This window comes from Rhipicephalus microplus, chromosome 3 (genome assembly GCF_043290135.1).
Source record: "Rhipicephalus microplus isolate Deutch F79 chromosome 3, USDA_Rmic, whole genome shotgun sequence".
Classification (NCBI taxonomy): Eukaryota; Metazoa; Arthropoda; class Arachnida; order Ixodida; family Ixodidae; genus Rhipicephalus; species Rhipicephalus microplus.
The window spans coordinates 87,802,948-87,829,108 of NC_134702.1; the positions used below are offsets into that span (position 1 = coordinate 87,802,948).

At 45.8% G+C, this 26,161-nt stretch overlaps 1 protein-coding gene across 1 annotated transcript; it reads left to right on the forward strand.

Annotated features, from left to right (window-relative positions):
- On the forward strand, positions 1-26,161 carry LOC119160421 (uncharacterized). Its single transcript, XM_075887912.1, has 5 exons — positions 1-60; positions 5,202-5,988; positions 9,050-9,186; positions 24,893-25,742; positions 26,038-26,161. Coding segments are annotated over exons 1-5 (1,779 nt in total). The 5' UTR covers positions 1-57; the 3' UTR covers positions 26,040-26,161.

Here is a 26,161-nt window from a genome sequence, read left to right on the forward strand (position 1 = left end):
GCGCCCGCGAACCGCATCACATTCAGCAATCGCCTCAACAGCAGCTCGAAAGTCACCATGGTAAGAAAGCTTTTCTCTATTGTCTTCACAAAGAAAGCAATTTAGCCTCAGTAACTCAGAAAGCTAGCGCATTTTGAAAGAGCACTCCAACCTGCAATCTCTAGACATAAGCATAGCGGCTAACATTTTCGTTTGATGCCAGATCTTTCCTGGACACTAACCAGTATGGACACTAACCAGTATGTAGTCCTTAAAAAAACTGTTGTGACATTTCCTGGATCACAATGAAACCTTTTTCGGAAGAGGAAAATTTTCTTGTCTCGATGGCTCAACGCCCGAATATTACATTAATTAGTGACCATCGTTTGAAGCGTTTGAAAAAAAAAAGAACGTTTGCATGGAGCACCGCTGCGTACATACTCAGTGTTCAAAACCAAATTTGCTTCGCAAGAGATGTGCCCTGTGTTTTAAGCTTAAGGTTAATTATTACACAAGTAGTAGTGAAGGAGCAAGACAATCACCAGTGGGACCATATCTATGAACGTGGGGCGTCGACGCATAGGCGACACAGAACGAAGACTTGTCAAAGGCGAAAATGAGCGGCAATTAGAGCGTCGAGAAGCAAAGGTTTGTGTACCGGAAGCCGCTTGCGCGTCGTGTTCGTAAACTTCAGGTGGCACATGAGGCGTGTGTGATATTTGCAATATTTGTAAAAGAACCAGCGAACAACTTGTTTTACTAGATTGCAAAGACCAGGTTAGAGAGATAAATGTTGAGGAAAAAGCGGGGAGGCTCACTGTAGGAACAATATCCGATTGGCTACCCGGCACGGCGAAAGCGGTAAAAGGGGCGGGAAGGTAAGAAAAGAAAAAAAAGAGTATGGGTTGAAAAAGTTCAAAGCAAAGTATTCACCCGTTATTACGATGATGCCTCATGCGAATTCGCAGCTCACCTCTTTAGGTGGTCTCGATAAGTTGATCATAGGCGCGGGCCTCAAGGCAGCCAGGCGAGGCGCGAGTGTGGGTGCATTTTCGGATCGATGTAACGTGTTGATTGATGAACCTGGCGCCGCCAACGTCCGCCGCCACTAGCTGTCACAAGCTCAGCGCCGGCTATACGGGGTCCTCAAGAATCTTGTAGAGCATTTCACACACAAAACATCAATTCAACCAACGTACGCCTTCTTCTTCCAAGGCTCGATAGTGAACCCACTCGCTAGGGCCCATGCGCAAAGAGAGGCCCCGCCACTGAAGAAAATATTGAATTGTTTATTGTTTATTCACAACAACAAAGTTGCGAGGATGACCCGGCAAAAAAGCTGCATTGAGCAGCTTGAGGGGAACCTGGCCACCTCATACACTGGGCAGCTTCACAGCGGTCACACAAAAACATGGTATACATCATGAATGAACTAACCTAAAAGACACAAAAACAGTAAACATCCATGGTCAGAATAAATAAACAAGGTCATTATAGAAACATTTGAAACAAGGGGAAAAAATAAGCGAAGTGCTAAAGACAGAGAAAAGGACAAACAAATAAGCCCTTAGCAGCACAAGCAATCACATAAATACGTCGCGTAGCTTTTTTAGCGACAGAGTTGATACACTGAGACCATTTTCTTTGTGTAGTTGATTTAGCACAGTAGGTAAACAAGATTGTAGCATTTGGTCACCGTATGTAGTTCTGTTTTTGTTAACAATCCAAGGCTCGGAATGAAGAAACTTATAAAAACAATTATGTTGCTGTAAGGATGCCAATTTTGTTAAAGCATTATTATTCTTAATTTTTTTTTGCGCCAATATTTGCGCCATCTCCCCCTAAAAGGAACCCGGTGTAGATGCGAAGCAGTGGGCGCTAATGCTTAGGGCGAGTTCACACTGAGCACTCCGGTCGCCGAAAGTGCTTCGAATCCGATTCGGCAGCGGCGAGATCCGCCGAAAAGGCCCTCTCCGCGCCGATCGCTCTCGGACCAAATTTTGCGGCGTCTGCTGCTGAATCCGTGTCCGCGGACCAATGGGAGCGCTGGTCAAAGAATTTTGAAAAATGGCGGCCAATCCCTAATCACATGTAATGTCGCAATGCACGTAACTGAATGTTGTAACCAAGAGGAGTTTAACTCACTTTTTGCCTATTTCACGGTCCTATCTCAAAGGGGTGTTAACGCCGCTGGGAGAGATTCCCAGAGGAAAAAGAGGTGAGAGCGAGAGCAAGAAACGGTACGTGATAAATGGAGAGAGTAATGAGCAGCTGTTGCAGAGAGGGAATGGTGTGAGCTGCGTACGTGTAGTGTGAATGCGGAAGCCAACGCCGCGGGATATTCGCAATCTATACTGCCTATAGGTGGCGCGCCGTGCAATCCAAGATGGCTGCGGAGAGATGATCAACCCTTAAACTCGCATAGGAAAAGATAGGACCCACAGACGTACGCCCCGTGCTGTATTTATTGGATGAACTCTTGATCATCAAGTGAGTGTATATAGTACCAAACTACTTTCCCAAACTACAAGAACTGCTAGCTGTTCGCTACCTCATTCCTTGTCGCAGTGCGGAGGATGGTGATGTCAGCTGATTGTCCGTGTATCAACAATGCCTTGCGTAATCCTGTGCGTGCCACAGAAAACTGCGCGAACTAGAATTCACGTACGAAATGAACGGCGCTCCTAGATCATTTGCGCCAAGCATGCCTGCTAAATTTGCCGCAGTAGGCCACTAGCGAGTAGCGCGCCGTCGTGGCTGCACAGGACCGAATGTTTACCGCAGCGATGGTTTGCAAACATATTATGCCGTTGTCATTACTTGCGCTGTAAGCATCATGCAGCTTCTTCTTTAAAGGAACACAGACATTTAACTTCCCATTAAGTAGCGCTTGAGTCACAGTCATGATTAGATTCTAACAGTGCGCACTTCCCCTCACTAGGATGTTGCAGGTTCTATAAGCGCGATCGAAACAAGGATATCGACCCGCGTACGCTTTTCATACCATCAAAATTGCGAACGTTTGCCGAACAACAACGTCATTTAGATGGCACCAGTGAAGTGCAGGAGAAGTTAGTGTGGACTGTAGTCGTAACTCCGTATATCCTTGCACTAACCATTTCGCTCCATAATTGGGATTTCCATTTCGCTCCATAATATCCACCATAATTGGGATACGTTCAATGCGCAATAAAAAGTACGCTTTTATTTCGAGCTTCTTAAAGACTAATATAGAATAAATACAATCAACGTACACTTAATTTTACGAGCGTCAATAAACATTAACACACGACAAGACGTGAAGTGCAACTCCTTGCTCGTGAGCTAACAACTAATCGTTCATCTTCGCGGTCACTCTCAGCACGTTGAAAACCATCTACGTTCAGTACAAAATCCTCGACACCAAGAGAGTTTCTTTGAACATCCCTGCTGGAAGTAATCTGAGGAATTCTCTCTGCTGAGCGACTTCGATAGCACCAACAACGCGTCATTGCACAACCCCGACACGGCGTCACTCACTACATTTATCTGGGAGTGCGGAGAACAATTTGCTCTGACACCAGGCAAGAAAGGAATCGCTTGCAGTGTGCTGCCATCTTACAACGAACTTCTAAAACAAGCGGCGCAGCGTAGATCAAGGTTTAAAAGCGCAAATCGTGTGCCTGAGCTACTTTCCGCTTGCAATGATTGCTATAAAATTCATGCACTACAAAAGTACTGACAAATGTTATACGTACTTAAAACAAGATGAGTTTCAACTGCAAAGGTCAGACAATACGATTGAACTATCCAACGTGGTTGCGGAAAATCTCGCGAAGCTATATGTGTATTGTGCAGGCTATAATCGAAAGTGCAAGTTGCCACGTATTTTCATGAAAGCTTCGCCTCTCGCAAGAACGATTCAGATTTTTAGTGTCACGAACGGTCCGGTATATTTACTGATGCACGCAACATACAAAGTGGTTTGTGTTTATTTCTTGATAACGCGTTAACACTGAGGCTAGCACCGCCGAAAAAGAGAGCGTTGGGAGCGTCAGCCTTTTGATGATCCTTGAGAGGACGCTCCTGCATTCCGCTAGCCAGCGCGACAGTCTATGAACATTGCGAATGGCCCCGAGCAAGCGATGATTTGCATCTAAAAAGAAGTCAGACCTGCCGAATGCTCTTTGAGCTGGTGAGAGCGCAAGTTCCGGCTTCCACCATCACAGCGAAAGCGCCCACACGGGAGGTAAATGGGCTGCGCACATTTGTTCAAGTGGTAAGTATAGTGACCTCGCTTTGACATGTGATCGCATATCAGATATTTTTGTGCAAGACATGGCAGATGAGAAGGGAGTATGCTTTTCTTTGTGGTAATTGCTAGTACACATTACCAGGTTATACTCCCGCGAAGACAAACACGCAAGCGTGCCGTCAACTCCACGCCTCGTTCGCTATCGTATCGGAAAACATTTTGTGGCAGTCTCTCTCCACGCTCTCTCTTCTTCACAGTCTCTCTTCTTCGCTGTACGATTATGCCGACGACGGCGCATTCGTTCAATGAAGGAACGGGCACCTAAAGGCTCTTAAGAAAAAGACACAAACACATCGAAGAATCCGAGGGTTAAAGTCGTTTAGCTAGGCCACTTGACCGCAGAAACTTCAGCAGCAAAATCGTCGCATTCTGGTTGGAAGCTCGAATGTTCGAGAACCGCAAGATCGAATGCCCGGGAAGTGACTGGTCGTGGAAGTGTACTAGCGTTGTTGACAGTAGTTGTCCCTGGTAGCTGTTGTGAGAACAATTACCAAGAACGTGTTTAATCACTACCTCGCTGCGGCACAATCACAGCCAGTGCTGGCTGCCGTTGTGATTTTGTAAGCAACGCTGTTCGCGAAGCACCCCCCCCCCCAAGCCACTGGTGGCAAAATACTGTTTTTCTGATCTAGATAGTTCCTATGCAACACAAATTTGAAGTGACAACTAGATGGTGGAGGCGGGTGTACAGAAAACCGGACGCATCCAGATTGTATGATCCACATCATGCGGGAGTGAATGAATCTTTAATGTTACGTCAATTCTTGACAGTGTAAGGGCTTTCTGCACACCCCTTTCATGATTGTTCCTTGAAGAAATATAGGATGTCAATTAAACTAATTCTGAAGACGAGATTCTTTCCAACTTACACATGCAAGAACCATCCGAGGTGGCGAGAGCCCTAATGTAAGTACGCCTAACCTTTCAGATCCGTGCGTGCATCCTCCTGGTTCTTGCCACTAGCGCATTTGCTGGATACACCGGCTACGGCGTGGGTTATGGCCTCGGCTACGGTCTCAGCTATGCCGGATACGCACCAGCTGTGCACACTGTCGCCCACACTGCCCCAGCCATTACCACCGTTGCCCACGCTCCAGTCGTCTCTTACGCTGCTGCTCCAGTTGTTGCCGCTGCTCCAGCTGTCACCAAGGTCGCCACCGTGGCTCACGCTCCAGTGGCCACCTACGCTGCTGCCCCAGTCACAACCTACGCCGCTGCTCCCGCTGTGACCAAGGTTGCTACCACCTACCATGCCCCAGCTGTCGCCACCGTGGCTCACGCTCCAGTCACAACGTACGCTGCGACCCCAGTAGCCACCTACGCTGCTGCTCCAGTTGTTGCTGCTGCTCCAGCTGTGGCCAAGGTCGCCACCGTGGCTCACGCTCCAGTGGCTACCTACGCTGCTGCCCCAGTCGCTACCTACGCCGCTGCTCCCGCCGTGACCAAGGTTGCTACAACCTACCACGCTCCAGCTGTCGCCACCGTGGCTCACGCTCCAGTCGCCACAGCTGTTGCCGCTCCAGTCGCCACCTACGCGACTGCTCCCGCTGTCGCTGCCTACCACGCCACCCCAGTCTACAGCTACGGAGTCGGCGCCCACGGCTACGGCGCTGGCCACTACGCCTACGGTAGCGGTCTTCTCAGCTATGGCCTGAACTATAGCTATGGTCTCGGCTCTCCCTTCCACTACGGTGCCCTCCTCCGCAAGAAGAAGTGTGAGTACATATTTTACTATCCTCAGCAGCAAATATAAGGGAGCTCTAAACATAACTAAAATTGCATTGTGTAGGTTAGGACCAGTGAGGTTTAAAATTTTTTTTATAACATCCTTGGTTAGGACACTCTGTTAGTTTGCATTGGAGGCAGTGTTTCAATTATGTTCGTGGTATTTTGCGATCTACACAATAGTATGTTTATAACAAAATTTATGAGACAACGTCCGCGGCGTAATTTGTTGAGTTATTCTTAAATAGAATGCTGACTGATCTTGTTTTGTTTATTTGTTTTCGCAGAAACGGTCCACCTGTAGCTTACCTGATGAAAACGAAGAAACGTTGTAAGCCTGCGCGAAAATATTGCGTGTAATTGAACAATCGACGCAATAGAAAATTAAAATTGATCTGGAGAAGCCCTGAAGCCTACTTTTCTTTCTTCCTACTTCGCTCTACACATGACGTAACATCACAAAGACACTCTTTCAAAGCGGCGGCCGTGCTTGATGAAGCTTGCCTCACGTTGCTTAAAGGGGTCATGACACCCAATTTTCGACCATAATCTCTGTTGTGTGGGTTGGTCTTTGCACGTTTACAAACAAGCTGGTGAAATTTCCGTGAATTCGGTCGTGCCGGTAACTTGTACCCGAATATCTTTATAAACGAGTGAGCAGCCTAGTGGTCGGGCAACACTGGCACGGTCGCTAGCCGTGACGTAATGAATCGCTTGCTTCGCGAGCTTCTGCATGGAGGGAATTACGGGGGGCGACTGGTTTGCATGGTCAGTTGCACTTGCAACCGAGTTGTTTCAGTGTTGTGCAACGGGCCACTGGAACCGATTGACCTGCAGTGGGGGAAGCAATGCCACCATGTCGCTCCTGCTGTGCTGTGGGTGCCAGAGCGTACAGAGCAGGGAGGGTCCTAGCGTCGTGCTATAGCGTAGCACCAGCGTCGCACTGAGTACATGCCGTTTACTTCAGGTGATATTTACATACATGCCGCACGTATACCAAAACACGCAAAAGCAGCGGTCCGTACGCGCAGCATTCTTACTACTACTTATTAGGTCGTGCATGCACGTGTTCTAGCGAACAAAAATTTGCACGCTTTACCAATTCCATTGCGCAAAGAGTGCTCCCGAATGCAGCGTCTCCTAATCGTTAAGCTCGTTTGTCAACCTGCAGCACGCTTGAAAAAAGCTGTTTACTATTGAAGAAGGCCATCGGCAACGTCTGCCACATCACCGAGGTTGTTGGCATCTTGGTTTGCCCCGTCTTGGACGCTTTCTTCATCGCTCGGGCTAGGAGCAATGGGATCGAAATAGAAATGCGCAGCGTACACGAAGCCATCGCCGCTTATGCTGCTCGATGAATCATTGCCGAATATTGAGCTGATGATCATGCCGACGACATGGCGATGGTACCGGTACCACTTCGCAACACTTGCCACACGTGCGGACCACGCGGCCAGCAACACTCGCAACACAGTGAACACACTGACCACGTGTCGAAGGCGCCGTTTGGTAGCAGACGACGGCACTACTCCCATCGGTTTGTGGCGTCACGCACGCCACGGCAAATTGGCAGTCACCGGCGGTGGGCGGAGTTTAGAGCCGAAGAATTTGACAGCTTAGTTTATCCAGATATAATCTTTCACAGTCCACTTTTTACACGTGTACAAGCATATTCGGCACTCTACCTTCATTTTTCGCCGAAAACTGCAAATTGTTGGGTGACCATGTCATGATCCCTTCAAGGTTCTGTGCAGTGAAATTCTTGCATTTGTATAATGTCAGTGTTTTATCGGTTTTTATGGCTTCATAAATGCAATAGAACCCACTCCCAACAGAGATGTGTTTAAGGCGGCCTGATATGCTAAGTTGATTCTACTGGTGTGTCTCTATAACAAGAAGTGGTGTTAATGGGCTCTATTAATGATCAGTGAACGTGGCAACAGGGTGCCTGTATGCAAGTCGGCGGACGTTAATCCTTCTTCGGAAGTGATGCATGAATAATCTTTTATTACCTGGTCTACCCTTGGAGCTTCCTTATCTTGTGCGAGAGGAACGTATTCGTCTCATTATGGAGTACAGTACACCAGTTCAAAATCTTACGAAAGTTTTTGCGTGTTAGTAACAGACAACCTTAACAATACAAAAATGACCATTTGGCAAACCCAGATAACCATAATTTTGAGAGTTGACAATCGTCCAAACACACTTATCACCAGTCATCAATGATTATCACATACTTTCAATTACACCAGCGTCTTTCTCTAAACACGGCGTAGCACTGTACGAGAACAAATGATAAGAGCACTAGTGTTACAACCATGCACTGGTATAGCTGTGCCACAGTTCAGGCTCAGTAGCAATATTTATTATCACTTTATAATAAACCTACGCGAAATATTTGTAACTATATGCTATCAGTGTAAATACGCCCATAACTTTCCATTCTGCTTACGTAGCCCTGAAAAATATTCAACGTCTTTTTGTTTAAATAAACAGTGTCAGTGATCAGTTGGTGCCCTGTCGCCCCGCCGTGGTGATCTAGTGGCTAAGGTAACTCGGGTTGTGGGATCGAATCCCGCCTACGGCGGGTGCATTTTCGATTGAGGCGAAAATGCTATAGGCCAGTGTGCTGAGATTTAAATGCACGTTATATAACCCCACGTGGTCTAAATTACCGGAGCCCTCCTCTACGGCGTCTCTCATACTCATATGGTGGTTTTGGGAGGTAAAACCTTACATATCAATCATATATTGGCATCCTGTCACATGAGCAACAGGTGTTTTCATAGCCTATACATATATAGCACCTCAAAGGTGCTTTCGGTAAAGCATTAAGCCAGACGCAATCAATGCATGAGGCTATCTGGGGAACTAATGCACCTTTACCTGCAATATTTTCTTGAAATGTTTTTTAAGTAGGACGGTGCTTGTATAACTTCAAAGCGCTGTAAATGTGTGCAGAAAAGACGAGACAAAATTTCAGTTCTTCGAGGCGGATTAAAACAAACAAAACAAGAAGAAATGAAATGAACAGTAAAGGCGACCATGCAGGCTCTGTGATTATCAGCGTCATTAAAAACTTGGCTCAGCCGTTGACAGGATCCTGTGTTGCGCCCCCGAGTAGCCAGAAATTCCAGAGGACAATGTGCGTCTACATTGCTGCGAGCCAGATGGATGATGTCAAGACGGTGAGCGTTGTATGATGGAAGTACGACCTGTTCGCGCGAGCTTTGAGTGTTCGGTGACAACTTGCCGACAGTGAGTGACGCGAACTTGAAAGGGCAACCACGCATGCTCCAGGGCAGCGTAGCGAAGGCAGGCCACAGGAAGCTAGACTCGCAAAAGAAGATATTGATTTCACTGACACAAACAGTGTTTTTAAAGGTATTGATATCTTTAAAGCTGTAATCAAGCGGCGCGAAGAAAACAGCAAGCGGCAAAACATCAATTGAAGCGTATAACGCGAACATACACTGACCGATATAAAAAACATCAAGAGAAATTATTTAACCAGAGGTCTACGATGAGTGATCGTCAATGAGTGTTCAAGCCTGGCTTGACTTTTATGAATACGTGTGAAATAGAAATTCTTGGCTACACGTTCGTGGTAAAGTAATAAATATGCCCTTGTACTTCGGAGGCCTCGCGACACGTGGCACGAGATACTAGCAACAGCAAAAGGCCGGACATATTTGCGCAGATTAGAGGCAGAACTTTCTGTCATCTTTCTGTGAAATCAGGTTTCAAAGTGAGGACCCTAATATTTCCGAGTTCGGTTGTCAACTTCATTTTAAAGAAATGAAGGCTATTGCATTCCGCAGATTCTGCTTTCTCCATCTCATCACTTGTGTGTCTGTTAATATAGAGACTACCTAAATTTGATTGATATGTGGAGTTTAACGTCCCAAAACCACCATATGATTATGAGAGATGCCGTAGTAGAGGGCTCCGGAAATTTCGACCAACTGCGGTTCTTTAACCTGCACCCAAATCTGAGTACAGGGGCCTACAACATTTCCGCCTCCATCGGAAATGCAACCGCCACAGCCGGGATTTGATACCGTGACCTACGGGTCAGCAGCCGAGTACCTCAGTCACTAGACCACTGCGGCGGGGCTACTACCTAAATACATTCAGCACAACACTCATATTGAAATACCTCAAATCCCAGAGGAGGTACTACAGAACATCACACTGTTGATTCGAGAGCCACATTTTGCGGCGACAGCAGTGAGTATGCCTGAAAGACTTCCAGCTTCTGTATGGCAACATACCTTCAACAAGCCGTATTCTTCTGTGAAATACAACACGAGACAAAAAAACTAGCATGTTATATTCAAAGGAACGTCTTACAGTGCCTTGTCTCAAACACAAGAAAGAATTTCGCTCACTTATCAGGCCAAACAAGTGTACGTGTCTACGGAAGGTAATGAAAGGAACGTGAAAGCTCTTGTTGACAAATGAGCATCTGTAGTCAACAAGACCCCGATTCTAGAGTCGAATGTAAAGAAGGATTGACCTCTGCCATTGCACATGGGCATGATGGAAAGAAACGGGTGCATTATAAATGGTTAGGCATCCTTATAACGTGTTAAGGCAAAAGAATCATCGTAAAAATAGTTGTTCTTTCATGGGATGAAATATGAGCTTCTTCTGTCCCGTCCAGTTACACACAAACTACGTTTGAATCTCGGCCGTGGCAGAGATTTGTGCGACTTCGTGTGTAATTTTGGACTAAGGGTGCTGAACGACGGATCGCCCACTTTCATTCGGAGTACTTCTTACAGCAGCTGCCTCGAGATTGCATTTGTGTCCAGAAGTCTCCTGTCTTCTGCAGCTTGGTCCACGGATATAGAGACTCACGGTAGTGATCACTTGCCAACTTATGCTCAGTTTAGGTGGCACCGCCGTTCAGTCACACGCTGCGTTCATCAGACAGACTGGCGTCTCTTGAAGTCATCTGTGAAAACCAGCTGTCAGCGCACTACTACACCGTCCGAAGTAGAAGACATCATTTCTTCGTCCCTGCGTGACACAACAATACAAGTTACCATTCCGCTGCAACGATCAGCTAACGACTTACAATACGAGGCCCTTCGAGCCATTTGTCGCCGCGCAGTACGGCGATACAGAAGAACAAGATCACCGTCATACCTCTCAGCCTGTTGTCAAGCTCAACGACACGTTCTTCGGCATCTCGACAAGCTGTACAGGCAACGATGGAGGTTGTTCTACGGTTCTTTGGACCCAAGATAGCCTCTCTTTAAAATCTGGTGGATAGTACGAAGTCTACAATCTTCTCCGCAACAAATTTGGCCATTCCGTGTGGTGGCTCTACATCAAGGTTGGAGTGAACTAGAGGTAGCCAAGGACTACTGTAGCCTTGTCGTTTTCGCCGCTCACACTGTGACTCAAACTCTTACCACCACTGTGTTCCCGTGTTTCCACGAATGCCTCGAAGTGTCTTTTACAACGCAGGAACTGGACGCTGCAATTTCACTTTCCCGACGCTCATCGGCACCCGGGCCTGACGGAATTACGTACGTTGCACTTCGCTATCTTGATACCAAAGCACGACAGATCCTGTTCTCTTACTTCAACACCTCCTGGGAGTCAGGAAATGTTCCAGATATGTGAAAGTGCAGCCGCATAATCGCACTGCTTAAACCGGGGAGGTTCCCTAATGAGCTTTTATCTTACCGGCCGCTCGCCTTAAGCAGCTGCGTTGGCAAAGTCATGGAAAGGATGGTATTGTCGAGATTAGAGTGGCTCTTAAAGAGCAATAATCGCTTTCCTGCGTTCATGAATGGCTTTAGGAGGGGCCGATCAGCCATTGACGGGTCATCAACTTGGTCTCCGATGTTGAACAGAAAATATGTCGAGGCAGATTAGTAGCTGCTGTTTTTCTTGATATTAAAGGCGCCTACGACAATGTCTTACATTATGCCATTCTTGATGCGCTTGAGGATCTAGAAATCGGTGAACGACTGTATGCATGGATCGTGAACTACCTTAGCGACCATATCGTGTATATGTCAACAAGTGATAGAGATACAGTTCATTATAACATTCACCATGGTGTTTCCCAAGGGAGTGTTCTCAGTCCGACACTTTTTAACATCACCTTGATTGGACTTGCTACTGAACTTCCTGACACGGTGAAAGTTAGCGCATATGCGGACGACATCTGCATCTGGGCTTCTGGAGCTACGGGCCCCCAACTGCGTGCTCGAATGCAACGTGCAGTGACCATCACAGCAAGGTACCTACGTCGTCAGGGTCTCGCACTGTCAACTGAAAAGTGCGCAGTGCTTGGATTTACACGAACACAAATGACAAGATACCCACTAACTGTAAATGGAACAGAAGTTTGTGCTGTTGCTAACACAAATTCCTAGGTGTTATCCTTGACCGGAATCTATCGTGGTCAAAACACGTCACAGCCTTGAACTCAAAGCTCAAGAGCTTTGTCCACGTTCTTCGGGTCATGGCCGGAGCAAGATGGGGCCCTTCGGAGGCAGCTCTCCTGCAACTGTACCAATCCTTATTCGTAGGGTACTTACGATACAGCACGCCCGTGCTTTCAAGCATGAAGCCCAGTTGGGCGAGCACGCTAGAAAACACCCAAGCTCAAGGATTGCGCACCTGTTTGGGCTTACCTCAATGCACATCAACCAAGGGAACTCTCGCCGAAGCTCGGGCTTGTCCAATCAAAGTATATTGTGCTCTGCGAGCCTCTTCGAGTCCAACTTCGCCTGTTAACACGACACAGGCAACATCTCCTATTAGCGCTTCCTGCCAGCCACCGAGACTGCAGTTATTCAAGAGCTATATCGCGGCTCGAGAACATCATACCACCAAGATTTTCTCCCTCACGTGTTCCTGAGACACCTCCGTGGCTCCTGCCTAGACCACTTGTCATACTTCGGATTCCTGGAATTATGAAGAAGTCTCTTGTATCACCGATTGGCCTAAAGCAACTTACACTGCTGCACATTCATACTATGCACGACGGTGTAACGCACGCATATACTGATGGATATACCAAGTCGCGTACCTCCGCCGCAGTCATTGTCATCCCGCAGATGAAGATAGCTCGACGTTTCAAGATAGATCACAAGACCACATCAACAGCCGCGGAACTTGTTGCTATTCGGGAGGCAATACGTTTCATGTCGACGGAACCCGCTCGTAAATGGACGATACTGTGCGATGTCAAAGCTCCTCATCAAACCATCGATGGCTTCATGAGCCAAGGTCCATATCATACATTATCAATTGAAATAGCAGAGCTTCTTGGCATTGATACAAAAATGGACACAATGTAACATTTCAATGGATACCTGCTCATTGTGGAATAATGAGCAATGAAGAGGCGGACGCTGAAGCGAAGAGAGCTTTAAATAGTGCCCCGGAAGTGTGCATCGCATTTTCTCGACAAGATACTAACATCCTACTTCGACGCGTAGTGCGCTACTCCATCTCAGGGCACTGACAGAAACCAGAACACCAGCACAAGTGGCTGCACAAATGGGACCCGGAAATGAAGTTCCGCGTGCCCCACAAGTTAAAGCGAAGCATCCCATGCATTATCCACCGCATTCGCCTCGGTGTGGCTTACACGAGACGTTACACCCACTTGATTGGCTGTAATGACACAGGTCCAATAGTGGTCACTGTCGGTGGCGAGAAACGCTCGAACATATATTTTGCGACTGTCCAGCATATGTAAGCGAACATCCGCAACTGATATCTTCGATTGGCTGATATATCAGTCGACCATTAACCAATGAGGTTGTGTTAGGTACTTGGCCTGACGCCAGCCGCACACATGTGGTTATACTAGCCGTCATCGCTCTCTTAGAAGCCACTGGACTGGACGCATGTCTGTAGAGTTACCCAGCCTAATAAGAACATATCATCTCTCTACCTTACCATCGTCATTCATCACTATTTCACTCCCCGGTCGCCGTTCTCCAGTGTAGAGTAGCAGGCCAGCACAAACTATAGTTCAGGCCGACTTCTCTACCTTTCTGTAAATAAAGTCTCTCTCACGCACTCACGTTTGAATCTCTAATGAGATGGGAAAGCTACCACGCAAGATGGCCGTCAGCTACCGATCTTCACTGCCGTGGTTGATCATCCCCGTAAGTCCATTGCCGCAAAGATGTCGTGCACATGTATCTTGAAACGTTTCACCTTATTGTCCGCCAATCTCCTCCATTGGGAACGAGGCATGTGCAAAAGAAAACAACAACAAGAATTTCTTTGCCTGGGCGGATGCTCAAAAGCCACCTCAAAGTTTCTCAGTTTCAATTCTAATGGCGAGATACCACAGTGGTGAAGCGGAAGGCCTATAACATGTCGAGAAAAATGAAGCTTTGGCTGAAGGGAGAGCTACAGGAAATGCTTGATGCTGGCATCACATGGCATTCTACGTCTCATTTTGCTTCGCCTATAAACTAGCACATAAAGAGGACGGAACATTTTGTTTCTGCACCAATTGCAGACAAATAAAAAAAACTGACCGTTTCCTTTTTTCGATACCGCCTAGTTGACGAAATCATAAATGAAACTGGAGGCTGCAAAGATTCCTCTTGTCTCTACCTTTTAAAAGGATTCCGGAAAGTACCTCTGCAAGAAGAAACGCAGAGGTCCTGCGCATTCATTACACTTTTTGACGTGTACGAATACAACAGACTTTCATTTGGCTGGAACATTTGCCAGCTTGGTTTCAGAAGATGATGAAAAGAATCGTCTGTAACGTTTACAGTTATAATATTCCCGTCTGCTAGCGGTTAGTAGAAGAATACTCTGAACACCGTCGAAAAGTATTCAAAGCCCTTAGTGACGTTAACCTGAAGATTGATGAGAAAAAGAGTGGATTTTTCAAGTCAAAAGTCGTTTTCCATAGAAGAGTATTCAACGGAACTACCAAGAGTACTAAACAGGAGTCCGTCCAAAGGATTAAGACGCTTACAAAGCCTCATAATATTCGTTAACTCCGACAGTTTTGAGGACTCGTTGGCCACATCAGTGGTATTGTCAAAGATTTCTCAAAGGTGGCGAAGTGCTTGCCGGAACTTAGAAAGAAAGAAATGCTTTTTGTTTGGACCAAGAAATGTAAAAGGCCTTACAAGAAACTCGTACAACGTATTTTATCGGACCCTGATCTTATCTTACGAGACTACAGCATACGTTTCGAGATGAACACGGACGCTTCATATTATGGCACAGTGGCTGCTCTGTGCCACAGAGTTGTCCATTCACCACCAGCTCAGCAGCAGAGGGGTTTAGGATAACACACCTACACCTTCAACCGAACTCAGCAGAACAATTCGACAACTGAGAAGGGGGCTCTTGCCGTTTCGATGGCGGTCCGCTACTTTCGATCATACAAAGATGGTGAAAGTTTGCAATGTACGCAGAAGACCATGCACTAATGCACCTGTCTAATATGTCAAAGCCTAGAAGGAAATTGGCCCGATAGGTCAATAAATTGAGCAGTACGACTTTGATTTCTTCCATTGCGCAGGTAGCCATCTTACAGACGTCAATGCCTTGTATCGATTAGCAGTCGAGGTCCCGTATGAAACTGTAAACAAGAATATGGGAAGGCTATGAAAGTCTTCAGTTCTAGGATGGAAAGTTCACTGTTACAGAGACACTTAATACAAAATCGCTTCACTTGTACCTTGACAGTGCGGAATCAGGTGCTCATAAGGGTTTTTGGCGGATTTATAAAAAAATTCCAGATTTTGGCATGAAAAACAAAACACAAAAAACATCGAAGACAATGTCAAGTCATGCCACTTGTGTCAGTTGAACAAATCCATAGTACCAGCCCCAACCCAACAAGCTCATTTTGCGAAACCGCTCGGAGAAACCCTTTGAAGAAATTCTTGTGGAATTTCCGAATTTGATAAAGAGGATAGCTGGAGCTTGCAAGACAGCTTCTCTTGATTGTGATGGATCAGTGTACGAGAATGGTAGCGGTGCCTCCTCGACGAGAAGAGGAAACCAGCGTTATATTTCAGCTTGACCGAGATTTTCTCACAGCTGAAAATGGTCATATCACACAATGAACCGGCAACTTTGAGCAAGAAGCGGCAGCAGTGGGCAGACAGCCGAGGAGTTACGCTATGCCGTCGCGCTCTCTTTCACCCACAGGCCAATGTAATGGCTGAAAGGATCGTCCGTGACGTCAAAAAACTTATATACCTGTATTGAACGTTTGAAAGAAAGTAGAAATGCTGTCTAGAAGCGGCCGTTCCACAACACATCAGAACATACACATCAAGCCCTGGCTGCAGCCAAACTTTGCTGCACACGGCGAAACTCCAAGATTTCCAGCCGACAATATATTTGGAATCGACGACAAGCTGCAATTGTTTAAACATTGCAACACCAACGAAGAACCAAGCAGGGTACCAAAGAGTGATGAAGATTTAAAACAAGCGACACCAAGGACGTTGGCAAGACACAGTGCGGACAGTACATAGGGGATCAAGGACAAGATGATTGGACGACTCATTCAATACGTAATTCGCGTTGTGTGACACCTGGTTGTTCCTTTGCTGTTCTAAAACAATTTATTACTTATGTTGACGCGATTGCTTTCCCGACATCACGCCTGCCTAAGGCCAGTTTACAAACGGGTTCCAAACACTGGCGTGCCTTAGTGATATAATGGTGGGCCGGCACGCTGGGCACCCGGGTTCAAACCCCATTGTGTCCGTGGTGTTTTTTATTTACTGAGTTCTTTTTTTTAATTTCGGTTGACAGTGGCTACGGACACCAGCGGTGGCGGTGGCTGACAATTGCGGTGCCACACGCGACGAATACGCGAGAGGGAGAGAGATAGACAATAAAACGGGAGTATGGCAGGGTGATCATTCAAAATTGTAGAATCCGGTTTGCGACCCTGCACTAAAGGTATGGCAAAGAAATATGAGATGAAAAGTGAAAGGAAAAGTGGATGTGCGAGAAATCAAAACAAGAGTGGGAGAAACTGAGCCTATTCAATAGGCAACTGCCATGCGAATTTTCAAAAAGGTCATGTCTGATTTTCTGTGGATAGACAGTTTTCGTTTCTGTGGAGGCGTTTTCAGGGTTTAATTAAAAATAAGTACTACATGTCAGTGGAAAGCAAATAGATGTTTAAAGTGAAAGCATAGTCATTGGCAATTTTATTCTAAGGAAGAAAATAAATGATTTAATGACACCATTTGAGACATCAAAAAGCTACACTCAGGAAGCTGCTGTATGACTGAGTGGGAAGACGGCCGTCAACTACAAAAATCACAGAATTACAAGTAAAGCCTCATTACTTTCACATTGCTTCTAGCATAAATATGACAAGTACACTTCACTTATGGGATTAGATATTGACCAGAAAGGAAACAAAATAAAACGAAGCAGTTATTGTGAGTGTCAATCTTCCAGCGCTAGCAGCGATTCAGGCCCAATGAAAAGCAGCATTGCATGCCAACTAGAAGCACCCAATAAAAATGATACAATAAAGCTTTTTTATGTACTTTCAATGAGCACATCTAAAACACCAGGGAAGCGTAAGGTATGCGAGCACCCAATGTCTCTCTCAAACTACTCATAAATGTGCTATAATCCATTTTAAAAGAAGTTTTACCATCTGTTACTAACCTTCTTTCCCTTCCTTCCTCTTTTCTATACCATCTCTTGACACTAACTCTCTGCAAGATCAACAGCGCATGACATCTGGCAGTGTTAATGCTAGCGCTTTTACAACATCACGCCAGCGTCGGCAAACGTGACAAGGTGAAGTACGTGTGTGAACCTCCATCGTCTCGTAAATGTATACATTGAAGATTGTTTCGCCAGGTAAATGCCAAAACAGGACAAAGTAGCAAAGCCGGTCATTTGCGGCGAAGTCCATTGAATGTATGCAAGCCTGTGATTCCATGCTAGCTTGATTTCTTGGAAAAAATTCAACCTGCGCCTGATGATAATAGCAATATTTGTAGTTCACAAAAAGTTTCTTCTTTTGCAGCCCTATCATATGATATGCACACAACATGACCTGTCATTTATTTTCGTTTTGCAGTGTTGTCCTGCCGTACTGATTTTGGTGCTTATACAGTTAAGCAAAGGGTTGGCAGTGCACCAAGATAATGTCATGTAGATTATTTCGTAAATGACATGCACATCGCGATGTCCTCTTTAGGACATGTCATTTATGTTCGTTAAAAGTGACGTCACACAATACAAATTTTGTGAATATCAAGCTACTGAAACAGCCTCGACTCGAGCAGACCATCTAATATGATGTGTGATTTTACGTTTCGAAACCATGATATGATCGCGGTATTTGATGCCTCTGGAAATTTGAACCATCTTGTGTCTCTGACATTTCACCTCCATTGAAGTGCAACCATCGCAGCCGGTATTATCGAACCCACTACCTTAGAGTCAGTAGATCAGAACCCTAGCCACTTATCCACCGGGGCGGACCCGGAGCGCACCATTAGCGAGTCATGTGAATGATATCGAGCAGGACAAGCACCTTATGATGTTCTTCTTCCCACCTGTATATTTCTGGTCATAATGCAATTACTTCCCGCATTACTAATTTTTGTACATATCAAGCCTCGGAAATGAACACGAGCTCATAAAGAGCAAGACGTCTGAATGATGTAATGAAATGAATTTCATCTTTATTATGCAAGCAACTGTCATTTATATTCGTCACAGAGTAACGGCACGCATTACGTAATCTGGTTCTTATGAAGGTAGCGAAGGCCACGACCGCAACAAGAGCGCAACAGGCAACATTTCTTCTGGCGAGGAGAGGTACACAACCCGAATTTTCCATGCCGGAGGTTTGTGGCGGGCCTCTGTAACCGATATTCTGGGGCGCAGTAGTTGATCAAAGTTCACACAGAGAGGACGCAGCACATGAACCGATTACGACCGGCAAGCATCCAAGGAAGGTCGCCATCATTATCGAACTGCAGGTGCGGCAAAATGGACTGTGCGGAAGTTGCGCGATGATTTGGTAAGCATCTGTAATCCAACCTATTGAAGGCCTCAGTACTAGATTACATTTCTTGTTGATTACGTTGGATTGTATATCTCATGCAGGTCGTGATTTTCATGATACCATCTGTAACTTGTGTTCGTCATACAGTCTCCTAGAGCTGTACAATTTTACGTGTGAGATAAAGCTTATAAATTCGCCGTGAGCGTGCCATGCGCAAGGCATCAAATTCTTGTCGTACATGACATGCTTCTCGTGTCATTTATGTTGTAACTTTTCATTCATATTTGTCGCAACATCACGTCATGAAATCTCATATTTTGTACATGTCATGCTAGTGGTTTGGTCACGAGCACAGCATGGGTGCCCATTGTGAACCGTCTGGCAGATCACCTGCATGTCATGCTTTTCATGCTGCCACTTGAAATTTATGTTCATTATGCAGTCACGTCACGCGATAAATATGGTGCATTATAAGCCAGCTAAAAAACGATCATTAGCGCACTCTCGTGTCGTATGTATGCAATTCTGTTCATGTCATGCACATCAAGATTATTATGTTGGCAACTGAAATAAATATTTGCCATAACAAAATGTCTCATCATGCAAATTTTGTTATATCATCGTTTTATTAAACAGCCGCGAGCACTGTGAGGCCATCTCATGTAGAAGATGCGGTGCATGACATGCCTATGATGAATTACGTGTTAGAATCTGTCAATACTTTGTCCTACACTCTTGTCAGGCCATATGATTTTTTATTTACGTCTAATTAGGGAAATGTCCACACATGCAGCAGGGCCATGACATGTATATCATGTCTGTTATGACATGCATACCATGGTTTTCATGCTATGAGCTCTCATTTGCGTTCGCCATGCGGTCATGCCATACCATACCAAATTTCGTATACATCCCACTAACAAAGCTGTCATAACAGTACAAAATCGTAGGCGGATAGATAGATAGATAGATAGATAGATAGATAGATAGATAGATAGATAGATAGATAGATAGATAGATAGATAGATAGATAGATAGATAGATAGATAGATAGATAGATAGATAGATAGATAGATAGATAGATAGATAGATAGATAGATAGATAGATAGATAGATAGATAGATAGATAGATAGATAGATAGATAGATAGATAGATAGATAGATAGATAGATAGATAGATAGATGTCACCGAAGTTCTATGCCTCGGTTGTAATTTAGTTGAGGATAATTCGAAATATGAAACACAACAGTATTTATTACACACTATGTGCCAATTAGCCCTGTGCACTACTGCTTTTGTCATGTCAAAGGCAGCACCAGTGCACACACCACGCATACTTTCATGTAAAGAATTATTTTTCTCGTGGCTTCATATGGCGTCACGGTAAATATATATGGCGTCGTGTTAAAGATATAAAAATATATAAAAAGATATATAAAAAGTTAAAAATATATGAAAAGATTTGACGTCATCTTAAAATCAATTGATGTGACAGTTTTAAGTGTGAACTCCTATCATCCATCGCAACACACGAGCAAAGCATTCACATATCTTAGCCACTAGCGGCTGTTGAATTCTTCATAAGTCTTGCCTGATGCAAAAGCCCAGTAGCGCCATCGTCAAGGATAGGGCGTGGTGCTTCATTACAGTTCGACCAACGTACACCGTGTCAGGCAATGCCGGTTATTCTCCCGTGAAGCGACGTCCGGAATCTCAAAACGACTCACGAACTTCATTATGTTTGCTTTTCAGTGCATTTTGACATTTTGCACTCGCCTGAAATTCCTACTTTAGTGGGAACGTTACGAGTATAAAAGCGCCCGCAAACCACATCACATTCAGCAATTGCCTCGACAGCAGCTCCAAAGTCACCATGGTAAGAAAGCTTTTCTCTCTTGTCTTCACGAAGAAAGAAATTTAGCCTCAGTAACTGAGAAAGCTAGCGCATTCTTAAAGAGCACTCCAAACAATAATCTTCTAGAGGTAAGCATAGCAGCTAACACTTTTGTTTGATGCCAGATCTTTCCTGGACACTAACCAGTGTGTTTAAGAGTAGTCCAGTCCTTAAAAAAACTGTTGTGACATTTCCTGGATCACAATGAAACCTTTTTCGGAAGAGGAAATATTTCTTGTCTCGATGGCTAAACGCCCGAATATTACATTAATTAGTGACCATCGTTTGAAGCGTTTGAAAAAAAAAACTACGTTTGCATGGAGCACCGCTGCGTACATAATCAGTGTTCAAAACCAAATTTGCTTCGCAAGAGATGTGCCCTGTATTTTAGGCTTAAGGTTAATTATTACACAAGTAGTTGTAAAGCAGCAAGACAATCATAAGTGGGACCACATCTATGGACGTGAGTCATCGACGCATAGGCGACACAGAACGGAGACTTGACGAAGGGGAAAACGAGCGCGAATTAGAGCGTCGAGAAGCATTTGTGCAACGGAAACCGCTTGCGCGTCGTGTGCGTAAGCTTCAGGTAGCACATCACGTGCGTGTAATATTTGCAATATTCGTAAAAGAACCAGCGTACAACTTGTGTTACTAGATTGCAAAGACTAGGTTAGAGAGATAAACGTTGACGAAAAAGCGGCGACACTCACCGTAAGAACAATATCTTATTTGCTACCCGACATGGCGAAAGTGGTAAAAGTGGCGGGAAGGTAAGGAAAGAAAAAAATATGGCGGGTTCAAAAAGTTCAAAGCAAACTATTCACCCGTTATTACGATGATGCCTCATATGGATTCGCAGCTCGCCTTTATTTGTTTATTTATTTATTTATTTATTTATTTATTTATTTATTTATTTATTTATTTATTTATTTATACATACTGCAGGCTTATTCAGGGCTATGGCAGGAATGGGACGTTATATAATAGTAGGCAACAGAGAAAAAATACAAACAGATAATACAAATTGTGAAGCATGTAGACTCGTAACAAAGCAAAACTAAAAATGAAGTTAATTACGCGTCAGTAAGATAATCATCGACAGCAACTATGAAGTCGCTTAGTAGTAAGGAGCGAATGCTACCAGGCAGGGAATTCCACAGTTCTATTGCACGCGGAAAAAAACTGTATTTAAAGGTATTAGTACGCGCAAAGAAAGGTGTTACATTCAAAGCATGGGAACTGCGGGTACAACTATCATCAGTAAATGTGATGAGGTTACCATGACCAAGGGTGGAGGAGGAGAGACCACCAACTTATCGAGACCACCTCTTTAAGTTGTCTCGATAAGTTGAGAAAAGGCACAGGCTTCGAGGCAGCCAGGCGGGGCTCGATTGAGGGTGCCTTTTTGCATCGATGTAACGTGATGATTGGTGAACCTGGCGCTGCCAACGTCCGCCGCCATTAGCTGTCACGAGCTCAGCGCCGGACTATACAGGTACAGGGCCCTCAAGAATCACCAAGAGAATTTCACACACAAAACATCAAATCAACCAGCGTATGCCTTCGTCTTTCAAGACTCGCAAGTGAACCCACTCTCTAGGGCCCGTGCGCAGAGAAAAGCCCCACCACAGAATAAAAAAAATTGCGCCATCTCCCGTTAAAAGGAACCGTGTGTAGATAGATAGATGCGAAGCAGTGGGCGTTAACGCTTAGGGCGCGTTCACATTGAGCACTCCGGTCACCGAAAGTGCTTCGAATCCGATTCGACGGCGGCGAGATCCGCCGAAAGGGCCCTCTCCACGCCGATCGCTCTCGGACCAAATTTTGCGGCGTCTTCCGCCGAATTCGTGTCCACGGACCAATAGCAGCGCTGGTCAAAGAATTTCGAAAAATGGTGGCCAAGCCCTACTCACTTGTTATGTCGCAATGCGCGTAACTGAATGTTGTAACCAACGGGAGTTTGACTCACTTTGTGCCTATTTCACGGTCCTATTTCAAAGGGGTGTTAACGCCGCTGGGAGAGATTCCCAGAGGAAAAAGAGGTGAGAGCGAGAGCAAGAAACGGCACGTGATAAGTGGAGAGAGTAATGCGCAGCTGTTGCAGAGAGGGAATGGTGTGAGCTGCGTACGTCTAGTGTGAATGCGGAAGCCGACGCCGCGGGATATTCGCAATCTCCTCTGCCTATAGGTGGCGCGCCGTGCTATCCAAGATGGCTGCGGAGAGATGATCAACCTGTGAACTCGAATAGGAAAAGATAGGACCCACAGATGTACTCCCCGTGTCGCTTTTACTGGATGAACTTTTGATCGTCAAGCGAATGTATATAGTACTAAAGTGCGTTCCTGAACTATAAGAACTGCTGACTGTTCGCTACTTCATTTCTTGCCGCAGAGCGGAGGGTGGTGGTGTCAGCTGATCGTCCATGTATCAACAATGCGTTGCGTAATCCTGTGCATGCCACAAAAAACTGCGCAAACTAGAATTGACTTATGAACTGAACGGCACTCCTAAATCATTTCTGCCGGGCCTGCCTGGCGAATTCGCCACAGTACGCCACTAGCGAGTAGCGCACCATCGTGGCTGCACAAAACCGAATGTTTACCGCAGCAACGGTTTGCAAACGTATTACGCCGTTGTCATTACTTGTGCTGTAAGCACCATGCAGCTGCTTCTTCAAAAAACAAAGCACAAGCATTTAACTTGCAATTAAGCAGCGCTTGAGTCACAGCCATGATCAGACTCTAATTGTCCCCTCACTCGGATGTTGCAGATTCTATTAGCGCGATCGGAACAACAATATTGACACGTGTACGCTTTTCGAAACATAGAAATTACGAAAATTTGCCAAACAACAACGTCGTTTAGATGGCACCAGTGAGGTGCAGGAGAAGTTAGTGTGGACTGTAGTCGCAACTGCATATTTCATTGCTCTAAACATTTCGCTTTGTAATATGCAATATAATTACGATACAACAAAAAGTATGCTTTTATTTCGAACTCGTCAATGGGCTGCGCACATTTGTTCTAGTGGTCCGTATAGTCACCGCGCTTTGACTTGCAATCGCATATCAGATATTTTTGCTCAAAACACGGCAGATAAGAAGCCAGTATGGGTTTCTTTGTGGTAATTGCTACTATACGTGATCACGTTATGCTCTCGCGAAGACAAGCACGCAAGCATGCCGTCAACTCCACGCCTCGTTCGCTATCATATCAGAAAACATTTTAGGGCAGTCTCTCTCCACACTAATTTGTCCTTCTTCGCTGTACGATTATGCCGACGACGGTGCATTCGTTAAACGAAGGAATGGGCACCTAGAGGCTCTCCAGAAAAAAACACAAGCACATTCAAGAATGCGAGTGTTGAGTCGTTTAGCTAGGCCGCTTGACCGCAGAAACTTCAACAGCAAAATCGTCGCATTCTGGTTGGAAGCTCGAATGTTCGAGAACCACAAGATTGAATGGCCGCAAAGTCACTGGTTATGGAAGTGTACTAGCGTTGTTGACAGTAGTTGTCCCTGGTAGCTGTTGTGAGAAAAATTGCAAAGAACGTGTCTAATCACTACCTCGCTGCCGCACAATCACAGGCAGTGCTGGCTGCCGTTGCGATTTCGTAGGCAAAGCTGTTTGCGAAGCTCCCCCCAAAGCCACTGGTGGCAAAGTACTGTTTTTCCTATCTAGGTAGTTCGTATGCAACACAAATTTGAAGTGACAACCAGATGGTGGAGGTGGGTGTACATAAACCCAGACGCATCCAGATTGTATGATCGACATTATGCGGGAGTGAAGGAATCTTTAATGTTGCGTTGATTCTTGACAGCGTAAAGGCTTTCTGCACACCTCTTTCATGATTGTTCCTTGAAGAAGTACAGGATGTCAAATATAATAAATCTGAAGACTAGAATATTTCCAACTTACACATGCAAGAACCATCCGAGGTGGCGAGAGCCCTAATGTAAGTACGCCTAACCTTTCAGATCCGTCCGTGCATACTCCTGGTTCTTGCATCCAGCGCATTCGCTGGATACACCGGCTACGGCCTAGGTTATGGCCTCGGCTATGGCAGCTTTGGCTCTGGCGGCCTTGGATTCGGCTACGGTCTCAGCTATGCCGGATACGCGCCAGCTGTGCACACTGTCGCGCACACTGCCCCAGCCGTCACCACCGTTGCCCACGCTCCAGTCGCCTCTTACGCTGCTGCTCCAGTTGTTGCCGCTGCTCCAGCTGTGACCAAGGTCGCCACCGTGGCTCACGCTCCAGTGGCCACCTACGCTGCTGCCCCAGTCACAACCTACGCCACTGCTCCCGCTGTGACCAAGGTTGCTACCACCTACCATGCCCCAGCTGTCGCCACCGTGGCTCACGCTCCAGTAACAACGTACGCTGCCACCCCAGTAGCCACCTACGCTGCTGCTCCAGTTGTTGCCGCTGCTCCAGCTGTGACCAAGGTCGCCACCGTGGCTCACGCTCCAGTGGCCACCTACGCTGCTGCCCCAGTCGCTACCTACGCCGCTGCTCCCGCCGTGACCAAGGTTGCTACAACCTACCACGCTCCAGCTGTCGCCACCGTGGCTCACGCTCCAGTTGCCACCTACGCAGCTGCTCCTGCTGTCGCCACCTACGCTGCTGCTCCAGTCGCCACCTACACGACTGCCCCAGCTGTCGCTGCCTACCACGCCACCCCAGTCTACAGCTACGGAGTCGGCGCCCACGGCTACGGCGCTGGCCACTACGCCTATGGTCGCGGTCTTCTCAGCTATGGCCTGAACTATAGCTATGGTCTCGGCTCTCCCTTCCACTACGGTGCCCTCCTCCGCAAGAAGAAGTGTGAGTACATATTTAGGTATCCTCAGCAGCACATATAAGTGAGCTCTAAACATTACGGAAATTGTATTGTGTAGGTTGGTACCAAAGAGGTTTTCAACACTTTTATAACATGCTTGGTTAGGACACTCTAATAGTTTCATTCGAGGCAGTGGTTCAATTATGTTCATGGCATTGTTCTATCTACAAAACGGTATGTTTCATAACAAATATTATGAAGCAACGTCAACCGCGTCATTTTTTGTTATTCTTCTCTAGGATGCTGACTGATCGTGTTTCGTTTATTTGCCTTTCACAGAAACGGTCCACCTGTAACTTACCTGAAGAAAAGGAAGAAACGTTGTAGGCCTCCGCAAAACTATTGCGTGTTTTCGAACGATCGACGCAATAGAATAATAAAATTTATCTGGAAAGCCCTGACA

Excerpts from the sequence above, each read along its gene's own strand:
- LOC119160421 (XM_075887912.1), top strand. Across the intron at positions 5,989-9,049 it reads CCTCCTCCGCAAGAAGAAGT|GCTCTGTGATTATCAGCGTC; the intron begins GTGAGTACATAT and ends GCGACCATGCAG. Across the intron at positions 9,187-24,892 it reads AGATGGATGATGTCAAGACG|ATCCGTCCGTGCATACTCCT; the intron begins GTGAGCGTTGTA and ends CTAACCTTTCAG.